The sequence below is a fragment of the Aedes aegypti genome, chromosome 2 (genome assembly GCF_002204515.2).
Source record: "Aedes aegypti strain LVP_AGWG chromosome 2, AaegL5.0 Primary Assembly, whole genome shotgun sequence".
NCBI classification, from domain to species: Eukaryota; Metazoa; Arthropoda; class Insecta; order Diptera; family Culicidae; genus Aedes; species Aedes aegypti.
Window position 1 is genome coordinate 356,187,335 of NC_035108.1, and position 17,283 is coordinate 356,204,617.

The 17,283-nt window shown below is 37.0% G+C and overlaps 1 protein-coding gene across 1 annotated transcript in view; it reads left to right on the top strand.

Annotated features, from left to right (window-relative positions):
- The window catches only part of LOC110676874 (nuclear pore complex protein DDB_G0274915-like), a 156,777-nt gene that overhangs the window by 44,480 nt on the left and 95,014 nt on the right, over window positions 1–17,283 (top strand). The window contains exon 3 of the mRNA XM_021846360.1: window positions 14,884–14,957. Within this exon, the coding sequence (XP_021702052.1) occupies window positions 14,884–14,957 (74 nt within the window). The remainder of the gene's footprint in view (window positions 1–14,883; window positions 14,958–17,283) is intronic.

Sequence of the window (17,283 nt, forward strand, 5' to 3'; positions counted from 1 at the left end):
TGAGGACTATTTCTTCGGGTTAAACAGTTTTTATAATTCCAAGAGCATAAGTCTTTTACAATTTCAAAAAATATATATAGTGTTTTTAGGCTGTGTCTTCAATTTATGTTGATAGTGTTAATATTGGCATCACAGCAGCTAACTACTTTATCAGAAATTTTCCCTTCTTTTTTATATGCTGTTCTTTCCGAGAATTCCTTTTCTTAAACTGTATTTGCGTTAAGGCTAGTAGCTTATAATTTCAACGGAAATCTCCTCTTCTTTAGAAAATAAACTGTTTTATTTCCAGTTATTCTAAGATTATATATAGATAAGAAGAACGACGAATATTTTTATCACAGTGAATCAGTAAGTTTATAGACACTTCATATATTGTGTCATCGTATAAAAATCGTATAAAAATAAATATTATCAATTTTCACCCGTGCTTCTTCATTCTTAAGAATGCTGATAAAAAAGCCAACGGTTGTTGGTTTTTTATGTAATCTAATTTAATTCACATTATAGTAAAATCTGAAATAGGTTAAAAATTTTAAGCAAAACTATTAAAATTTTAAACACCCAATGTCAATCAGCCCATTCAGGATTCACATTATGTCTTAATCCCAAATTGAAAACTGAATTCTGCAAAACGCAATTTTGCATTAAATTTTGCATGCAAATAGACATGCTAATATATATGGAGTAGATATAAAAGGCTATTCATCCACTGCGTAACTGTATGCGTTTATAGGTACTTGCTGTTCAATTTCTCGCATTCTAACCATTTTTGGCAGAACACAGTTAAGCAAGGAATGAGTAACGTTCTACGCAAGGTCATCTCAATTGTCATTCAGTCATTGCCGGCGCGTGACCTTTTTTCAAGTTCGGAGAGTGAAAATGTCGGAAAGTGATTTTTTCAGTTTTAGTAGCGAAAGTTCATCATCAATTGACCCTGCTCAATCTTCCATTTCTTACGATGCAAACTCATGTTCAACTGCACCAATGGAAACATGTGAGAACAGTGATTTTATCGACTCATGTGACTCATCAAACGAATCTCACCATCCCGAGATATTGGACCAAAGCCAATCTACATCATCAATTCGGTCCACCCGGTCTTCGACATGCAGTGCTGATTCGCGTTCATCTTTGGACGAATCAAATCACACAGTAGATTCACAAACAACAAACGCAACGGCAACTAAACCAAAATCTCAAGAAGATCCTGGTGAAGGATCGTCTTCTTCTGCTTCTCATAAAGTTGAGATACTGAAAAGCTCCAGAAATCGGGATATATTGGCGCTCAATGGCTATTTGTTCTACGGAAATAGACCACCGGTAAGATAAATCGTGTACTGCACTTGGTGATTTACATAACCTCAAAATTATGATTAATTATATACACAAGAGCACACACAAAACACTACTCAACAATGATTCGATTCGTTTTTTTTTTGTAATCTATTAGTTATTGCATCCGAATTAGAAAGCTAGAAATGATTGAGAAACAAAAATACTTTATTATTACAGATAGATGACACGTGGTACTGGGAGTGTAGATTGCGGTGCCATCGCAACGCTCGTAAAGGTGGAAAATGCGGCTCGCGAGCAGTTACGAGAAAAAATATGGAGAAACATGTAGTTGTATCCGTTTCTGACCATAATCACAGCCCAGATCCCGGTGCTATAGACGGAATCAAATATCGAAATGCACTGAAACGAAGAGCAGTTGAGATTCCAGCGGACCCGTTAAGCTGATGAGGTTAGAATCGGCAAAGCACCCTTCAACGGTCCAAGTACGCTTGAACACAAACATACAGCGTAAACTTGTGGAGCGTGTTCGCAATGACAAACGTGCTGCCAACAAAGAACCGCAGACTCTTGACGAAGTGATTGTTCCCGATCGTTTGAAAAAGACAATCAATGGAGATAACTTTCTGATTGCCGACTGTGTGGAAGGGAAAGACCGCATTTTGATTTTCGGAAGCAATGCAGCATTTCAGCGATTGTCGGAAGCCAAGTACTGGGTGACTGATGCTACTTTTGATAGTGTACCAGGGTTGTTTAAGCAGCTTCTCACGATTCATGCCAGTAGCTCCCCAAGTCATCAGCATGTATTTCCTGCCATATACGCACTGATGACTTCGAAGTGTGAAACATTGTATCGGAAAGTTTTTTCTGCTATTGTTGAAAAAACGGAAGAACTTGGATTTGATTTGGATCCTCCAATCATTCTTTCGGATTTTGAGAAGGCAATTATTAATTCTTGCCAAGCCGAATTTCCAGAATCTAAGCATTTTGGATGCTTCTTCCATCTCTCGAAAAACCTCTACAAACATATTCAACAGCATAAGCTATAGAAAGAGTTCACCACGAATTCGTCCATATGGGAAGCTTTCAAGAAAGTTCAAGCTCTGGCTTTTTTGCCTCCGGCAAGAATACCGGACGCTTTCGAGAATCTGAAGAAAACAGCACCGAAACAACTCACGGAATTTTTCAATTACGTTGAAACATTCTATGTGCTCGGCCGAGTCCGAAAGGTAATAAAAAATGGAAGAGTATCTCGGCTAGAACCAATTTACCCACCTTCCCTTTGGTCTATCTATTCCAATGTCTTGGAAGATGTACCACGTACAACCAACCAAATCGAAGGTTGGCATTCCAGATGGAATAAGGTGGTAGGACGAAATATTGGTATAACACATATCATTGAGGAGTTCCAACTGGAAGAGAATTTTACATCTGGACAAGTCCTGAGTTACCACGCCGGAACTACAAGCAAGCAAAGGAAACAGGCTTATGTCATCAACGACGAAAAGTTAAAACGAGTTGTTCAAAACCTCAACGAATATTCCGTGGAAGATTATTTGAACGCAATTTCTGCGAATCTTAATTTGAAAACACATACAAACTAAATAATGATCAAAATAGAAAATAAAAGTGTTCATTTTTGCTGTTTTATTTCATTACTGATATTTTTTTCATCTATATCACTGTCCCGTATATATACATTCCAACAAATATTTTCATTATTTATATGCTTGTTGTACTTGCAGCCCTGTCGTCGTAAAATTTGAGCTTCCTAGTCGTCCCTTTTTGAGAGGGGCGTTGCTATAGCCCAGAGGGCGCTTCTATTCCCAGGCGTTAATGATGTCGGCTCATAAGATATATCACAAATATTTTAATATATAGGAATCAACTGTGATGGAGGTTATGTTGCTATGGGTTTTCGACTTTCAGTTTATATAGATCATAAACGGAAATCCAAAAACCCATGGCAACATTTTAATATATAAAAATTGCAAATATCACAAATACTTTAATAAACATTCCTAACGAACGAAAACCAAAATGCATTTGCACGTATTTAGTTTGTGTTCCATTTCTATTGAAATATGGAACGAAGAGATCAAGTACATGGACTTAAACATTATTTAGTTGAAAAGTTTGCTGATGTAAAAAGTGAATGTTATTTTGTCCTAGTATCAATTGAATCTACCTTAACAATACTACTGTGACTATTTCCTAGAGTCATACTATTACGATGTACCATTCAAATAGAAATCATAATTTATAAAATAAACTTAGTCTTGTAGAGCCTATCACTCAGTGTAAAAGGAATCATCTAGTGCCAATCTAAAAGCCACATAGAACCGTTTTTGTGTCTCTCTCAAATTTAAAATGTTTGAAGATTGTTTGTGTTTCAGGGAATATATGAGAAGAAGATACGAGAAGAAGCACATAGAATTTATCAAAAACTGAGCTTTTTGCCAACTGTCAAGCTATTGTCTAGCAATTTGAGTAAACCTAAACGCTTCTCCTCTAGTTTTATAAAATTTAGGCAAAATACGACGCAAACTGTAATTCTAATTATATATGCCGATGGTAACCGCGTTTCAACCATAACTCGGAACAATTTTAACGAAATATTATGCGTATTCTCAGTCATGCCAGACCAGAAAAAAATGTAGACTTGACTAGAATGCGAAGAAAAGTTTTAAAGTTAAACATAAATAAATCAATACCTGAGATTCGATGTTTCGAATGTTTGATTATATTTGTACGTAAAGTAATATATGAAGCATACTTAGAGAAATATATGATATTTTTTCTTTAAAAAATGAATCAAATAATTAAGTTTACTAAGATTTTCTTTACCACAAAAGTTCAAATCAATGGACGCAGTGGTTCTACGCCCCAACAAACAAAAACAAGACTTTCTAGAGTTTTCCAAGAGCAGAACATCTAGAAAATTTGAACTATTTTTTTACATAAAGAAGAAGTGTTCGATTTTCAGCCAAATATATGGCTTGAATTACAAATAAAATATCGCTGTTGTTGTGATAACAATATGGAAAAAAAGTCAACAATTTCTCTGGATTTCAATATATTTTGCAATGGTTTTATCTTTTGTACCGTTTTGCATCGAATTGCCGGAAGCTTCGAAAGCCGGACACCTTGAACATTTTCTTATTTTTGCCATGTTTAAGAAAGTGTAACTGTAATGTTAACACTCAGCTCGATTCTTTAATTTTAAATGTTTATTGTGAATGTCAACGTATCGCAGTAGGCTTTAAAATCATAAAAACAAAAATAAAAATAAACTGGGCGTGAAATCGTCAGTTGATTGTCCGCCTGATAAACAATTTCTTAAGGTTGGTGCTCGGATATGTGCTCGAAGTTTTCATAGTCAACATACGTTTCTGTGTTGTTAAATGTGACTAACAGGAGGAGAAAAGTGTGTTTTTGTTGCCAGCTAGTGAAATTTATCGGTATTTATATGAACATTTCTTTATTAATGGTCAAATTCAAGTGTCCGGATTACGAAGCAAGATTATTCTGTATTTCGGTTACTCATATCTTTTGGTTGTAGCCGCGAGCAAATAATCTGCAACAATCGTCATCATAAAGTCGACTTTTCCACTACAATTTAATTTCATGCACGAGCATCCACTTTTTCTTGCATTTATTTCAGTTTTCGGTGCATTTTTATTACAAAATAGATGTTCAAATAGAGTTTGCTCAAAACTACAAGTTAAACGTATGGGGTTCGGATTTCAAATCTATGGTTCACAAATCCGGACACTCACTTATCACACGAAAAAATGTCCTTTTACACTTGTTTTCACAGTTTTTAAGTGTTCCAATCATTTATCTCCCGAGATGAACTAGCCCAGGGCTAAAAATCTCGTTAATAAAGTCAAACCAACCAACCAATCATTTATCTAACATATTTAAACACAAACTATGGTTTGCAACAATTCGCATACAATGGGTGATATGAATAAAAAACTTTGAACTTTACTACATGTAGCATCTACTCAAAAACAAAATCCACAAAGTTTACTACACTTTTGGTATGAATAAAAAACTTTTCGAACATGTAGTACTTACTACTTTCGAACATGAGCAGTGACTGAAGATGCACGTTAAGAAATTTCCATTCAGAGTGCAGAGTGATTCTGCACGTAAAGAACAATCTATTCAGAGTGACGCCTAAAATTAATACAATCATGCATATGAAGAAAATGCATGGAATCTAATCGATTACGCGACAATTTGCACAAATCATGAAGGTGCTGTTATTTGACAAAATTTGTAGTGTAATTTTGCAATTAGTCTGGTATTCTCTTTATGTCTATGATTTTATGATGATGGTACATCAAAGAATTTTCTGGGTGGTTTTCGGCCTTCGCCAACGCCAGTGATTGATGATTTTTTAAATACTAGCTTAACATCTATGAAGAGATCTTGAGATTACAGCTATCAAATTTGGAACCACATATTTTCTAGCACCAGTACTGAGATTCTGGTGAAATTGCGGTAGAATTTTGATGCTCCCCGTGTGTTTTCTTAACAGCATGTTGAATTCCGGAAGTTCTAAGTGTTTCTGCGATATTTTCGTTATTTTGGTGGGGTTTCTGATAGTATCCTTGTAATGTCTAGAACTTAGAATGTCGAGATTTTTATGGGAATTGTAGTGATTCCATTGGTAGTCGTTAGAATTCAATGAGGATCTCCCCTAAAACACCAGGGTTCCCTTTGAAATTATCAAAATTCTTGTCGATTTCACAAAAAATCCCATTGAAATTTTATAGATTTATTTTATTATTTACCGACATTCAAATCGTTTGTATTAAAGCTTTGCTTTGAAATTCCAACGGAACTGGAGATCAACGGAATCTTAAAGGTTTTTACAATAATTACGATTGATTTTCAGAATTACAAATATTCACACAATAATTCGCAGGAATCCCACCGCAATCTCATAGATTCTTACAGAAATACCGTCTCAAAGATACCCACAGAATTCCAAGAGATTAATATTCGGAATCCCATTCCCACCCCAATTCTAGAGTTTTTACCAGATTCCTAATATTTCCGCAATATTCCTAGAATGGTATTTAAACTTCCAGAATTATCATAAAAAATCCGACATCCCTATCGGAATCCCAAAGTTCCTACAGGAATTCCGGAATTCAAAACGAAATCTGAGATGTCAGAGTTTACAAGTAAAATTCCAAATTACATTATAAATATCTCAATTCCTACCGACATCCTAAAATTCCTAGAAAATAACATAATTATCGTAATGCCAGAATTCACACGGATATTACAAATTGCTACTGTCGGTAATCTTACCGGAATCTCAGCATTGGCGAGGCGAATGTTTTCGTAACCTCAGAATTCCTAAGCAAAACTCAAAATACCTTCCGAAATACCGTGTTCCAGTAGCCCGCTCACGAGTTTAAAAAGTAAGGTAATATGAGTAAATTAGCAAAAAAATATCCACAGTATAATTCAATTCGTCGATTTGAACCGTATAGCGGCTATAGTTTTCAAATTTATTTTGTGTAAACTTATCTTTTTTCAGTGTGAGCGGACTACTGGAACATGAGCGGATACTGGTACACTGATGGTATTAAAACTCATATCGTTTTCCCATGATTTTTACTCAAAAGTAAATTATTCCATTCAATTCCGCAATCTCAAAGCATGTGTAGCAACCTCTGAAGCTAACTACCAGTAGCTTTGTAGTAAATGCTACCTTTATTCATAGCAATGCGTTGTTTGTAGTATGTTCGAAAGGTGTAGAAAGGAAAATGACACAAACATGTTCCACTCGTGTTCCACATATAGCGTTTACTACCGAGAATGTAGTAAACTCAACTTTACTACATTTTATTCATACGGTCCAATGTCATTGAAATTAATTATCGTTAACTTGACCGCTCTTTGTTTCGCTGAATGACTTGAACTACGAAAACTGCACTACGATATAATGGTGTCAAACTGATATTTGATTTTTATTTTTATTTTTATTAATTATATAACAATGGCTACTAGACCAAATTGTAGTCAAATCATGAGCAATGTTATAAAGCTCAGATGTGAATCATTAAAACCACATAATTATTCAAATTCACATTGTATTCAGTAGAAGTTACCAGAGTGTCCGGATATTGGTACCGTCCGGATTTTGATTCACCACAGTAGTGAGATTTTCCTCAAACATTGTATTTTTCTTTGCGCAGCAACTAAAATTGAACTATGTACGGAATTGGAAATATTTTAAAGCTTCAAGATATACAAGAATTTGCTTATGAAATTCAAGTTTGAAGTTTTGAAGCAAAATGGTAGTTTTACGATAGATATATTAGTGAATCTTGGAATTTCCAAGCATCAATTACAGATGGTTTTCAAACCTATTTCATGAAATTTAAAAACACAAAAATGCTGCTCGTGGTGCATACTTGATTATGAAATTTTTCCCTATCATATAAAAATTATTGGTCCAGAAAAAACAAGGGTATTAACTGACTGTCATAAGAACATATAAATTGAAGATTCTTTCATTTTTAAACTATACCATATTTCATCAATCTTCGAGAGTGGTCTTGGGCTTCTTAATGATCACGTGCTTTTATCGAAGGATTTCTCGAGATAATTTAACCAACATTTTCTTTAACAATACCGAATATTAGGGATCAAGCGCATACAGCCATAGTAATATCCATTAAATTAAGGGATCCCGTTTCACAACTCAGGGTAGTGAACGGACAGTCATCTGGTACGCACACTGAGAACTATTCTTGCACCTTCATGAACTGCATCACTTCTCGAAGAGACAAACCATTCGGGAAAATGGCATTCGAGGAAAAGGGTTATTCTGGAAACTGTCATTCGCGGAAAGGACATTCGAGGAAAAGTGGCACAATCGTTTGATAAATAGTAAAGACAAACTATAGGTATTATAAACAACATATAAAACGGAAAGAACCGAACATTACTCTTCACTTGATATACATTATTTAAGGTCACAAAGCAAACAAAATTTAATTGGTTTCCTACAGGGCGTTAAGTTGCAGCTTATCTACGTGAAACAAGGTAAAATCACTTCAGAACGTTGATACAGTTTAAAAAATATGATTGATTTTTACGGGGCGTTACGATTCAATTCATTAATGTGGACTAAGGTTAAATTACTGCAGGATATTGATAGAGCTTGGAAATTTCATTCAATGTTATACAGGGCGTTGAGATGTACCTGATCATCATAGAATAAGTCAGTCACTCCAGTCAAATTACTGCAGGGCGTTGATACTGCTAAGAAATTTCAATTGATTTTCAATAGGGCGTAAATATGCTCCAGATCTCACAAAGATCAATATGGAATTCAGTCAAATCACTTCAGACCGTTGATATAACTTGATCGATTGATGTTATACAAAGCGTTAAGATGTTTCTGAACTACGTGAAAGAAAGCCAAATTACTCCAGGGCGTTGCTAAAGCTTGGAATTTCTAATTTATGTCCTACAGGGTGTTGAGATGTACCTGATCCACATAGAATGAGGTCAAAATACTCCAGGGCGTTGATACAGCTTGGAATTTTCAATGGAAACAGAGCATTAGATTAGGTGCAACATCTACGTAAGACAACAAGGTCAAAATACAAGGAAAATAGATATCGAACAAAGCGTTAACATAAAGTTGATTTACATGACACGAGTCCAAATTACTTCAGGACGATGATGCAGCATAGAATTTTTAATTGATGTCCTACAGGACGTTAATATGCACTATTGGAGTTTTCAATCGATGCAGGGCATTGAGGTGCACCACATCTACGTAAGACAAGGTAAAATTAGTCAAGGGCATTAGCGTAACTTGAACTCAAATCTAGAGGGGGCTTGACCCTTCTGATCAAAAAAATCCCTTAAGTAAAGCGTATGCTTAGCATGAGCGTAAAAATTTTCTAGGGGGGGCTTGAACTTATCTAGGGGGGTCTAAGCTCCCCCTAGCCCCCCCGTATTTACGCCAATGGTCAAGGGCATTTATACATCTTAACATTTGTCCCTTAGGGCGTTAAGATGCAACTGATTTACATGGCATGTGTCCAAATTACTCTAGGGCGTTGATAATGCTCGGACCATTCAAGTGATGTGGTGAATAAAGATGCACTTGGTCTACATAAGGTGAGGTCAAGTTACTCCAAGGCGTTGAAAAAGCTTGAAATTTTAATTGATGTCATGCAGGGCGTTAGGATGTTACGGCTCTATATGGGACAAGTTACTCCAGGGCGTTGATACTGCTTGGAGTTTTCGATTTTGATATATGTGGAATAAGGTCAAATTATCCTAAGGCGTTGATAATGCCTGGAATTTCCATTCGATGTGGTGAAATTACTCTAGGGCGTTGATACAGCTCGTAAATTTCGATTGATTTTCTACAGGGCAATGATATGCTCATGATATATATGAAATTTTATGCAAATAGGTTTATATTACTCCAGGGCGTTGGTAGGTACAGGTTGAAAATTTCGATTGATATCTTATTGGGCGTTAGATTGTTGTTGATTTCATACATTATATTTTATGTCTTCGGACGAAAAATTCTAAAAAAAATCTGAGAAAAGCTTCTTAGTCGTCGACTAAGCGCGACTAAGCAGGACGACAGGGCTGTGTACTTGTTGAATGCAAAAAGAAAGGTAGTTGAACAGTAATTTGATACTTCACAAATATTTTGTATTATTTGATAGTAATTATTGTCTTATTGTCTTATTTTATAGTAATTATTGTCTTCTCATATGGGGGTTGACTTGTTCATTATGCCAAACGACCATTATGCCAAAAGACCATTATGCCAAACGGCCATTATGCCAAACGACTTTATGCCAAACGACCATTATGCCAAACGGCCTTATGCCAAACGGCTTTATGCCAAACGACTTTATGCCAAACGGGGTACAATCCTTCAGAAGTACTCGGTGGTTCACCTGGTAAAGCTGCTCACTTCCGTGCTTGAGAAACTCGACAGGGATCTCGTCCTTCCCAGCAGCCTTACAGTTTTTGAGCTCGCTGATAGTGTTGGTTGCGCCACGTCAAGACCAACTCTACATGCCCCAATGTGTCCAGCGTTGAAGGTAGTATCACGCCACACCCAATGCCTGTCCAGAGGACTGACGCCACACTGATGACAGAGACAGCTAGATATAGACATGGGTGCGAACTAAAACAATAGGAGTATGATGTGCCATTGGTTTATCTCTGAGTTTACTGCCTGTGAAAACTATTCAAAGAATTTCTAAATAATCCACTGAATTCGTCGTTTTAAGCAAATAATTATAGTTAGTTAAATTAGTGCTTATGCAGCTGCAGGTAATGGCTATGCTTAATTTGACTAGTGGTTTAAAATGATCATGCCTAATATTTACAGCAACGCTTGCGAAACCTATATGAATTGAATTATTATTGATCCCAGTATATAGCAAATCTTTATGAATGGTGAGGATACAAATTTTTAAGCTAATTATGAAAAATCATTCATGTAATAAGTCCGTTATCTATAGTTGCAGCTAAGTCATTATAATAATCATCCGTTATAACGTTAAACCTCTTGAATTTGAACCTTATAAAAATGTGACCTTGAACGGCAAGATGAATGATAATCGTAGTTCATTCAATTAATTTATAAATTAACAGTTTGACCCATTCAGTTTCACAGCCTGCCAATTTTTAAACGTTTGCAATCGATCAAATAATCAGTCCTGTATCACTACTTATCACATGTGAGCAATCCATTGTGTAGCTCAATTAAGTGGAAGTAAAATCTATTTTAAATTTCCCGCAGATAGACTGTTAAGCAGAAACGGATACAACGAAAAATCATAGTTGTGTGGTAGCGAACACTACAGTAAGGCCTAAATTACAAAAATAAGTTTGTAGATTCTAATAATGTATCATCCTCCAGGAATTTTATAATTACCATCCAATAAATTTACAAAATCGACACCCTACCGCTCAACAGATAGCCTTTTTAACCTCTCCTATGACCGGTCGGTCCACAGCTTGATCGTCATCATCTATGTTCATCCTGTTCCTCGCTACATTTCCATTTTCACCGTTCAACATTTGCTGAAAGTGCTCCTTCCACCTGGCAGCCACAGCCGTTTTATCGGTCAGCAAATTCCCATCTCGATCATTGCACATGGCGGGCACTGGTACGGTATTGTGCCGCGCACCATTGACCGTTGCATAGAATCTCCGCATATCATTCCGGTTCATGCTTTCTTGAGCGTCAGCTACCACACTTTCTTCGTGCTGCCTTTTCTTTCTGCGGTGCATTCGCTTTTCTTCGGCTCTCACTGCCCTGTTCCGCTCTCTGTTCTGTCGGGTACCGGCCACAAGCATACGGCTTCTGGCGACATTCTTCATGTCTGTCACTCTCTGGCACTCTTCATCGAACCAGTCGTTTCGTCTTCATCGTTGACCAGTGCCAATCACTTCCCGCGCCGTTGTTGTCACAGCTTCGTGGATAGGGTGCCACAGGCTGTCGACGTCTCCAGCAACGTTGATTCTTCCCAAATGCTCGTCTAGTTGCTGACGATACTGTACAGCTTTCGCATCAGTCGACAAGCGTTGTATATTGAAGCGCAGCGTTCTGTTTGTTGTGGAACTCGTGACGCTGGATAACCGCGCCCGAATTTCAGCTACAACGAGCTAATGATCCGAATCGATATTAGGGCCTCGGAAGGTCCTGACATCCATGACATCTGAGAAATGTCGCCCATCAACCAGCACATGGTCTATTTGTGAGCAGGCATCGCCACTCGGGTGTCGCCAGGTGTGTTTGCGAATATTCTTCGCAGGCCATTATCATTGGTAACGGAATGAAGGCTTTCCGTTCCAATGACGGATCGGAAGAAATCTTCTTTCCCGATCTGCGCATTTGCGTCGCCGATGACTATCTTGACGTATTGTTATGGACTCTCTCCGTAGGCCTTATCCAGGCTCTAATGGAACTCATCCTTCATGTCATCGGGCTTGAATGAAGTGTTGGAGACGGGGTCCACCGCTCGGAATTCACGTTCTCCGGTTCTCGGCCAGCGTATATCCTGGATAGCTGCCACGTTCACGCCGACATTCCGCTGTTCACGAGCCAGGAGCCCAACACGCGCGGTTCATTCAAAGTTATCACGTTCCAAGATCCAACTTTCCAATCGTCCTTTATTCGTTGCCGGGTATGTTGCCGTAAAATCAATCCGTTTGCTCTATTTTTGACTTTCTTGGTTGGTGAAGAGTCTTTGATAGGCCACCTAACCAGGGTTGCGCTACCTACATCGTGCTAGTGGGGCTGCCTCCTCGGAGCTGACACGATACAGCATTCTCCGTTTGTTCTTTACATGATGATCACGGTCATAGCCATCACATCCATCCACCCTTATCAGGGCTTTGGATCTGAAGCTCTGGTTCTCAATGGTTTCAAGTTCTTTCGGACATGCTACTATGGTGACTTACCAAACTTCAAAAAAAAACACATATTCTAAAAACAGAAGAGATTTTGAGTACTTTTTATAGTATCGAAGAGTGAAAGAGTTATCGCGCTTCAATTTTTTTTATGGCAAAAACGAAATGCCATCAGTAGAGAGGTTAAGGGTTAGTACTGGGAGGCAGTCACAGATACTACACACGAACAAGGATGGAAATCTAGTGAACATGACCAATTCCTGATGCTTCTCGGTTGTTCTTTACCCTGCGATCATAGCAACAACGATTAACTTTTTTCTTGGCAATTTCTCATCTTAATCGGCTGTTTTTCATCACGCTAATCTGTCATGAAACGACCTACTTTCCTGCACTGAAGTATGCAGTGCGGGAATAGTCATTACGCAACTGAAACCAGTGCTATAATGATTCATTACGTGAAGCTTTCTCATTACGCAACTGTTTTGAGTTGCGTATTGCATCATTACACAACTATCTTTCAGAAATTGTAAAATAATTGTGAATGCATTCCGACATAATTTCTAATTCCCTCCAGTGGTCTTCTACGAAATTTAAAAAAATGTTGTACGTAACTCGTTGCAGAATTCGATTTTTACAGCATTCGTCGTAATTATCCAACTCGGCAAGCCTTGTATGATAAATTTACGACTCGGGCTGTGAAAATCATCATTCTGCAACTTGTTACGTAAACTACTATTGTCGTCAACACATCACAATAAACTACGCTCCTCGAATAATGCATCGTGTTACACGACTAAAAGTTTCATCATTTTGAAGATTTTTCCGCTTTTATTTAATGATTTACCTCCATATATGCTGCTTGTGATTCTAAAACCATACGGACATTGGTTGATCTTTACGGACAAACATGGGAAAAGGTCCCCGTACCCTATATAGAAAGTAAAGACGTAGCCCTATATCAAAAGTGTGCTTGGGAACCACTGCATCACCGACAGTAACAGATCGATGACTCGCCAGCGCCTCCAAACAATCAATTAATTAGACGATTATAGGCAGATGATAATCGGTGCGCCGGAAAGGAAATGGGTGAAATTTCCTTGGCAGCTTTCGGTATTCAAGGGCCCCCCATGGAGGAAGATTCCCACGATTAAAGGGGGTCTCTTGATCGCCCCTAATAGGTAAAATGATGGCACACTTTGTAGGACTTGGACTTGCAACTCGTGGTAGATGATCTTTTCTTTTGTGCGTTTGGATTTTCACCGATCTTCCATGGCAGCGTTTCGATTTGCTTTCGACAGTTAGACCGCTCACTGTGCGCGGCACTGTTGGAAGCAGCAATAGGGCCACTTGGTCGTTGCTAGTTGGCGAAATGCAGTAAGTGGCGGTCGCGGTGCTCTCCAGGCCTTTATTGTCATAAAAATATCCATCAATCTGTGCTCATCAGTTATTTTCTATGGCTAAGACACTTATCTGAGCAAGAATAAACAACAACAAAATTAAGAACTTGTTAAGGATTAACGCCCATTTGATGATGTAACTCCACCACTGCAGTTCAACGAAAATCAGATGTGTAAACCTTTTTTAAATTCGCCGTCCCTATAAAAAAATATAGCATCAAAATTGGATTCAAAGTGGGTTTATTTAATTATGTGTATCTTGTGGGTGGATTTTTAGGTAAAAAAATAAACATAATGTTATGTCAAAAAAATAAATTTGAAATGGATTATTGAGCCATTCAAATACCGTTAATCATATTGAAGTGGTTGTTCTGGTTGGAATCCAATAATTTGACGTTTAACTTAGGCCTGTTTCATTTAAAACGACCCAAGCCAAACGTCAAATTTTTCAGAATTTTGCCGAAACTTGATTTGATGAATATTTTTTTTATAAATTAACGATCTGGAGAGCACCGTGATGGTGGCTAATGTTCGGAAGATGATGGTCGTGTGAAATTTACTGCTCATCAATGCTAACCAGCGAAGCATCGCAACCAGCAACGCTTGATGACAAGGTCAATTTTCCCTGTGCACAAGACCTAGTTTCTATTTTTCATGAAAGCGCTTTGCCTGCTGCTAACGACGATAATGTGACAGTCAGCCGTTTTAACCCTTACTAATGATTTCTTTTTTTTTTCTGTCTTGCTTCTCTTTTCAGGAATATGGCTAGTGTTAGTTAGTGTCAAAATCAGTCAGTGTGACAATGCTGAACCCAGAGCATTAGATTTATCAGTAAGTATGAAACCAGTTGGGTTTGTTTTCTGCAAGATCATTTTGCTTAACAAGAGATTACATTTTGCAACAAACAGAAAAACTACACAAATGATTCTTCCATGTTGATTAGTATTAACTTGTATTAATACAAGTTTGGTACTTGAACTTTGACAAAGAAAGTTGTAGAAGAAACAAATCCATTTTAAGCTTATTTTTATCTACGGAAACATGCCAAAGGGTGTTCAAATCAGTTCACTAACAAAAAAGATGGATCTCTCTGATGGGATAATATTTACTTAAGAACACCGTCAAACATATTATCAATTTATGTGCGATGAATTCCCTATGGTATAATCTAATTACTTTGATTCAATCACAAATTTGTAAACGCCAAAAGTGATCATTCTTGATTCTAATCTACCTCTTCGTAATGCTTATCGTATGAACATTTTAAAAATTTTGTGTGTGCTGTAACAATTCAAAGCCACCCACTAACCCCAGTGCCATGAAATTTGTGAATGGATCATTAGGATTTTTGTTCAAGTTTACTAGACAACACCCCAAAAAAGAAGATTAAAAATAGCACATAAATTGATGGATATCTCATCTCCAAACCATCGAATCGAATGGCTTTCTTCAGCTACTTTATTATTTATGATTTGAAGAAAACGATACTTGTTTGCCTATCAAGATGGTCCAATTCTATATAGTAAAATAAATCAAATTGCATAAATCTTATGTTGCATTTTCGAATTGGATCATCTAGACCCCAGATGCTACTGTTAAAATTTGAGTGGAATCCGTCAACTCAAAGGAGTGGGCTAAACGTACTTGAAGTTTGAATGACAAAAATCGTTGGAAAAAGATTCTTATTACATTATCAATAGAGAAGAGATTTGTTGCAGAAAGGACGTAATTCCGGTTAGAAACTTAAAAAGTTATACCAAAAAAACATCAGTTTTGGATCACTCTACCTGAAACGAAAACATTTTCACGCCAACTCACTTTCGTAAAATAACCTTTTTTGCAGAGCATCTCATCTCGTGGAAAACCCGAATTTCAGTCTCTCCAGGTTAACCATTTTTTAACGAAAAGACTTCCGATTTGTTAAAGGCTCTTCCCTATTGGTTGGAAAATCTTCAAATAAATAATGAATTTAATTCGTCCACTACAGCGCCACATACGACCGGAAATGTAATTAGAACCGTTATTCTCATAGTCCATGTTTTCATACAAACTTCAAGCATGCTAAGCCTCTTCTTATAGTAGATGGATTCCACTCAAATGTACACAGTAGTTTCTTTTACCCTTAGAAGCTCAAAATTTTTGGAGGATGTGACGGTTTAACATGTTGTAGTCTGATGGGCCACCCTAGTGCACGCATACTACAATGTTTTGCAGCTATTACGTTTTATTGCACATTTTCTAGAGAAAATTATAAAAGAGATGGCAATTTCGGTGGTGTAATTGTGTTCCATAATTCTTCATAAGCAATAAACCTAGGAAGAACAGTCAACGTTTAACATAAAGGAGAATATGCTATGAAATCAACAAAATAGACTATATCAATTATTTTTAAACGGAGATGAACCAGCCAAGGGCTGAAAATCTCCCTAATAAAGATAACTAACTAACTATATCAATTAATTTTGGTAATACAAATCATATAACACTACTACAAATCAACCAATAAAAAAAATGAGAATGAAAAGCCAATTTTTAAAAGAAGGCAGAATAACCATTGAAAACACATCTTTCTCGTGGAAAATATGATGTTAAATTACATCTTTCACACATTTTGTATGCCGGAACTAAAAAATGAGCCAATAATCGAAGAAAAGTAAAAGATTGACCGGGATTTGAACTACGACTCATCGAGTGAGAACCAAGATCGTTGCCTTGAAGAAAAATTAACCAATTTTAAACAAGTTGTATGTTGCCAGTTAAGAGGAATTTGTTAGCATTTACATCGATGTCGCTCATTTAAAATTGGATATGATCGTTCAAATATACATAGCTGAAATTTACGTCAGCTGATATTACAGTCGACTCTCCACATCTCGATATTCTACATCTCGATATCGCTCCTTATGTCGATGATTTCCTCGGACCCTTCATTCTGCATATACATTTGCTCTCCATTTCTCGATATCCTCCTTATCTCGATATCTCCACATCTCGATATGATTTTGTTGATTTTTCGTACTCGATTTTCTCTCCTTATGTCGATAATCACTTTATCAAAAGATACTAGACCAGATATTCGTGATTGAACAAAATTAAGGAGCATGAAAAGTAGAAGCATTAACCTAAGAATGCTAATGTCGCTACTGTTCGTGTTACC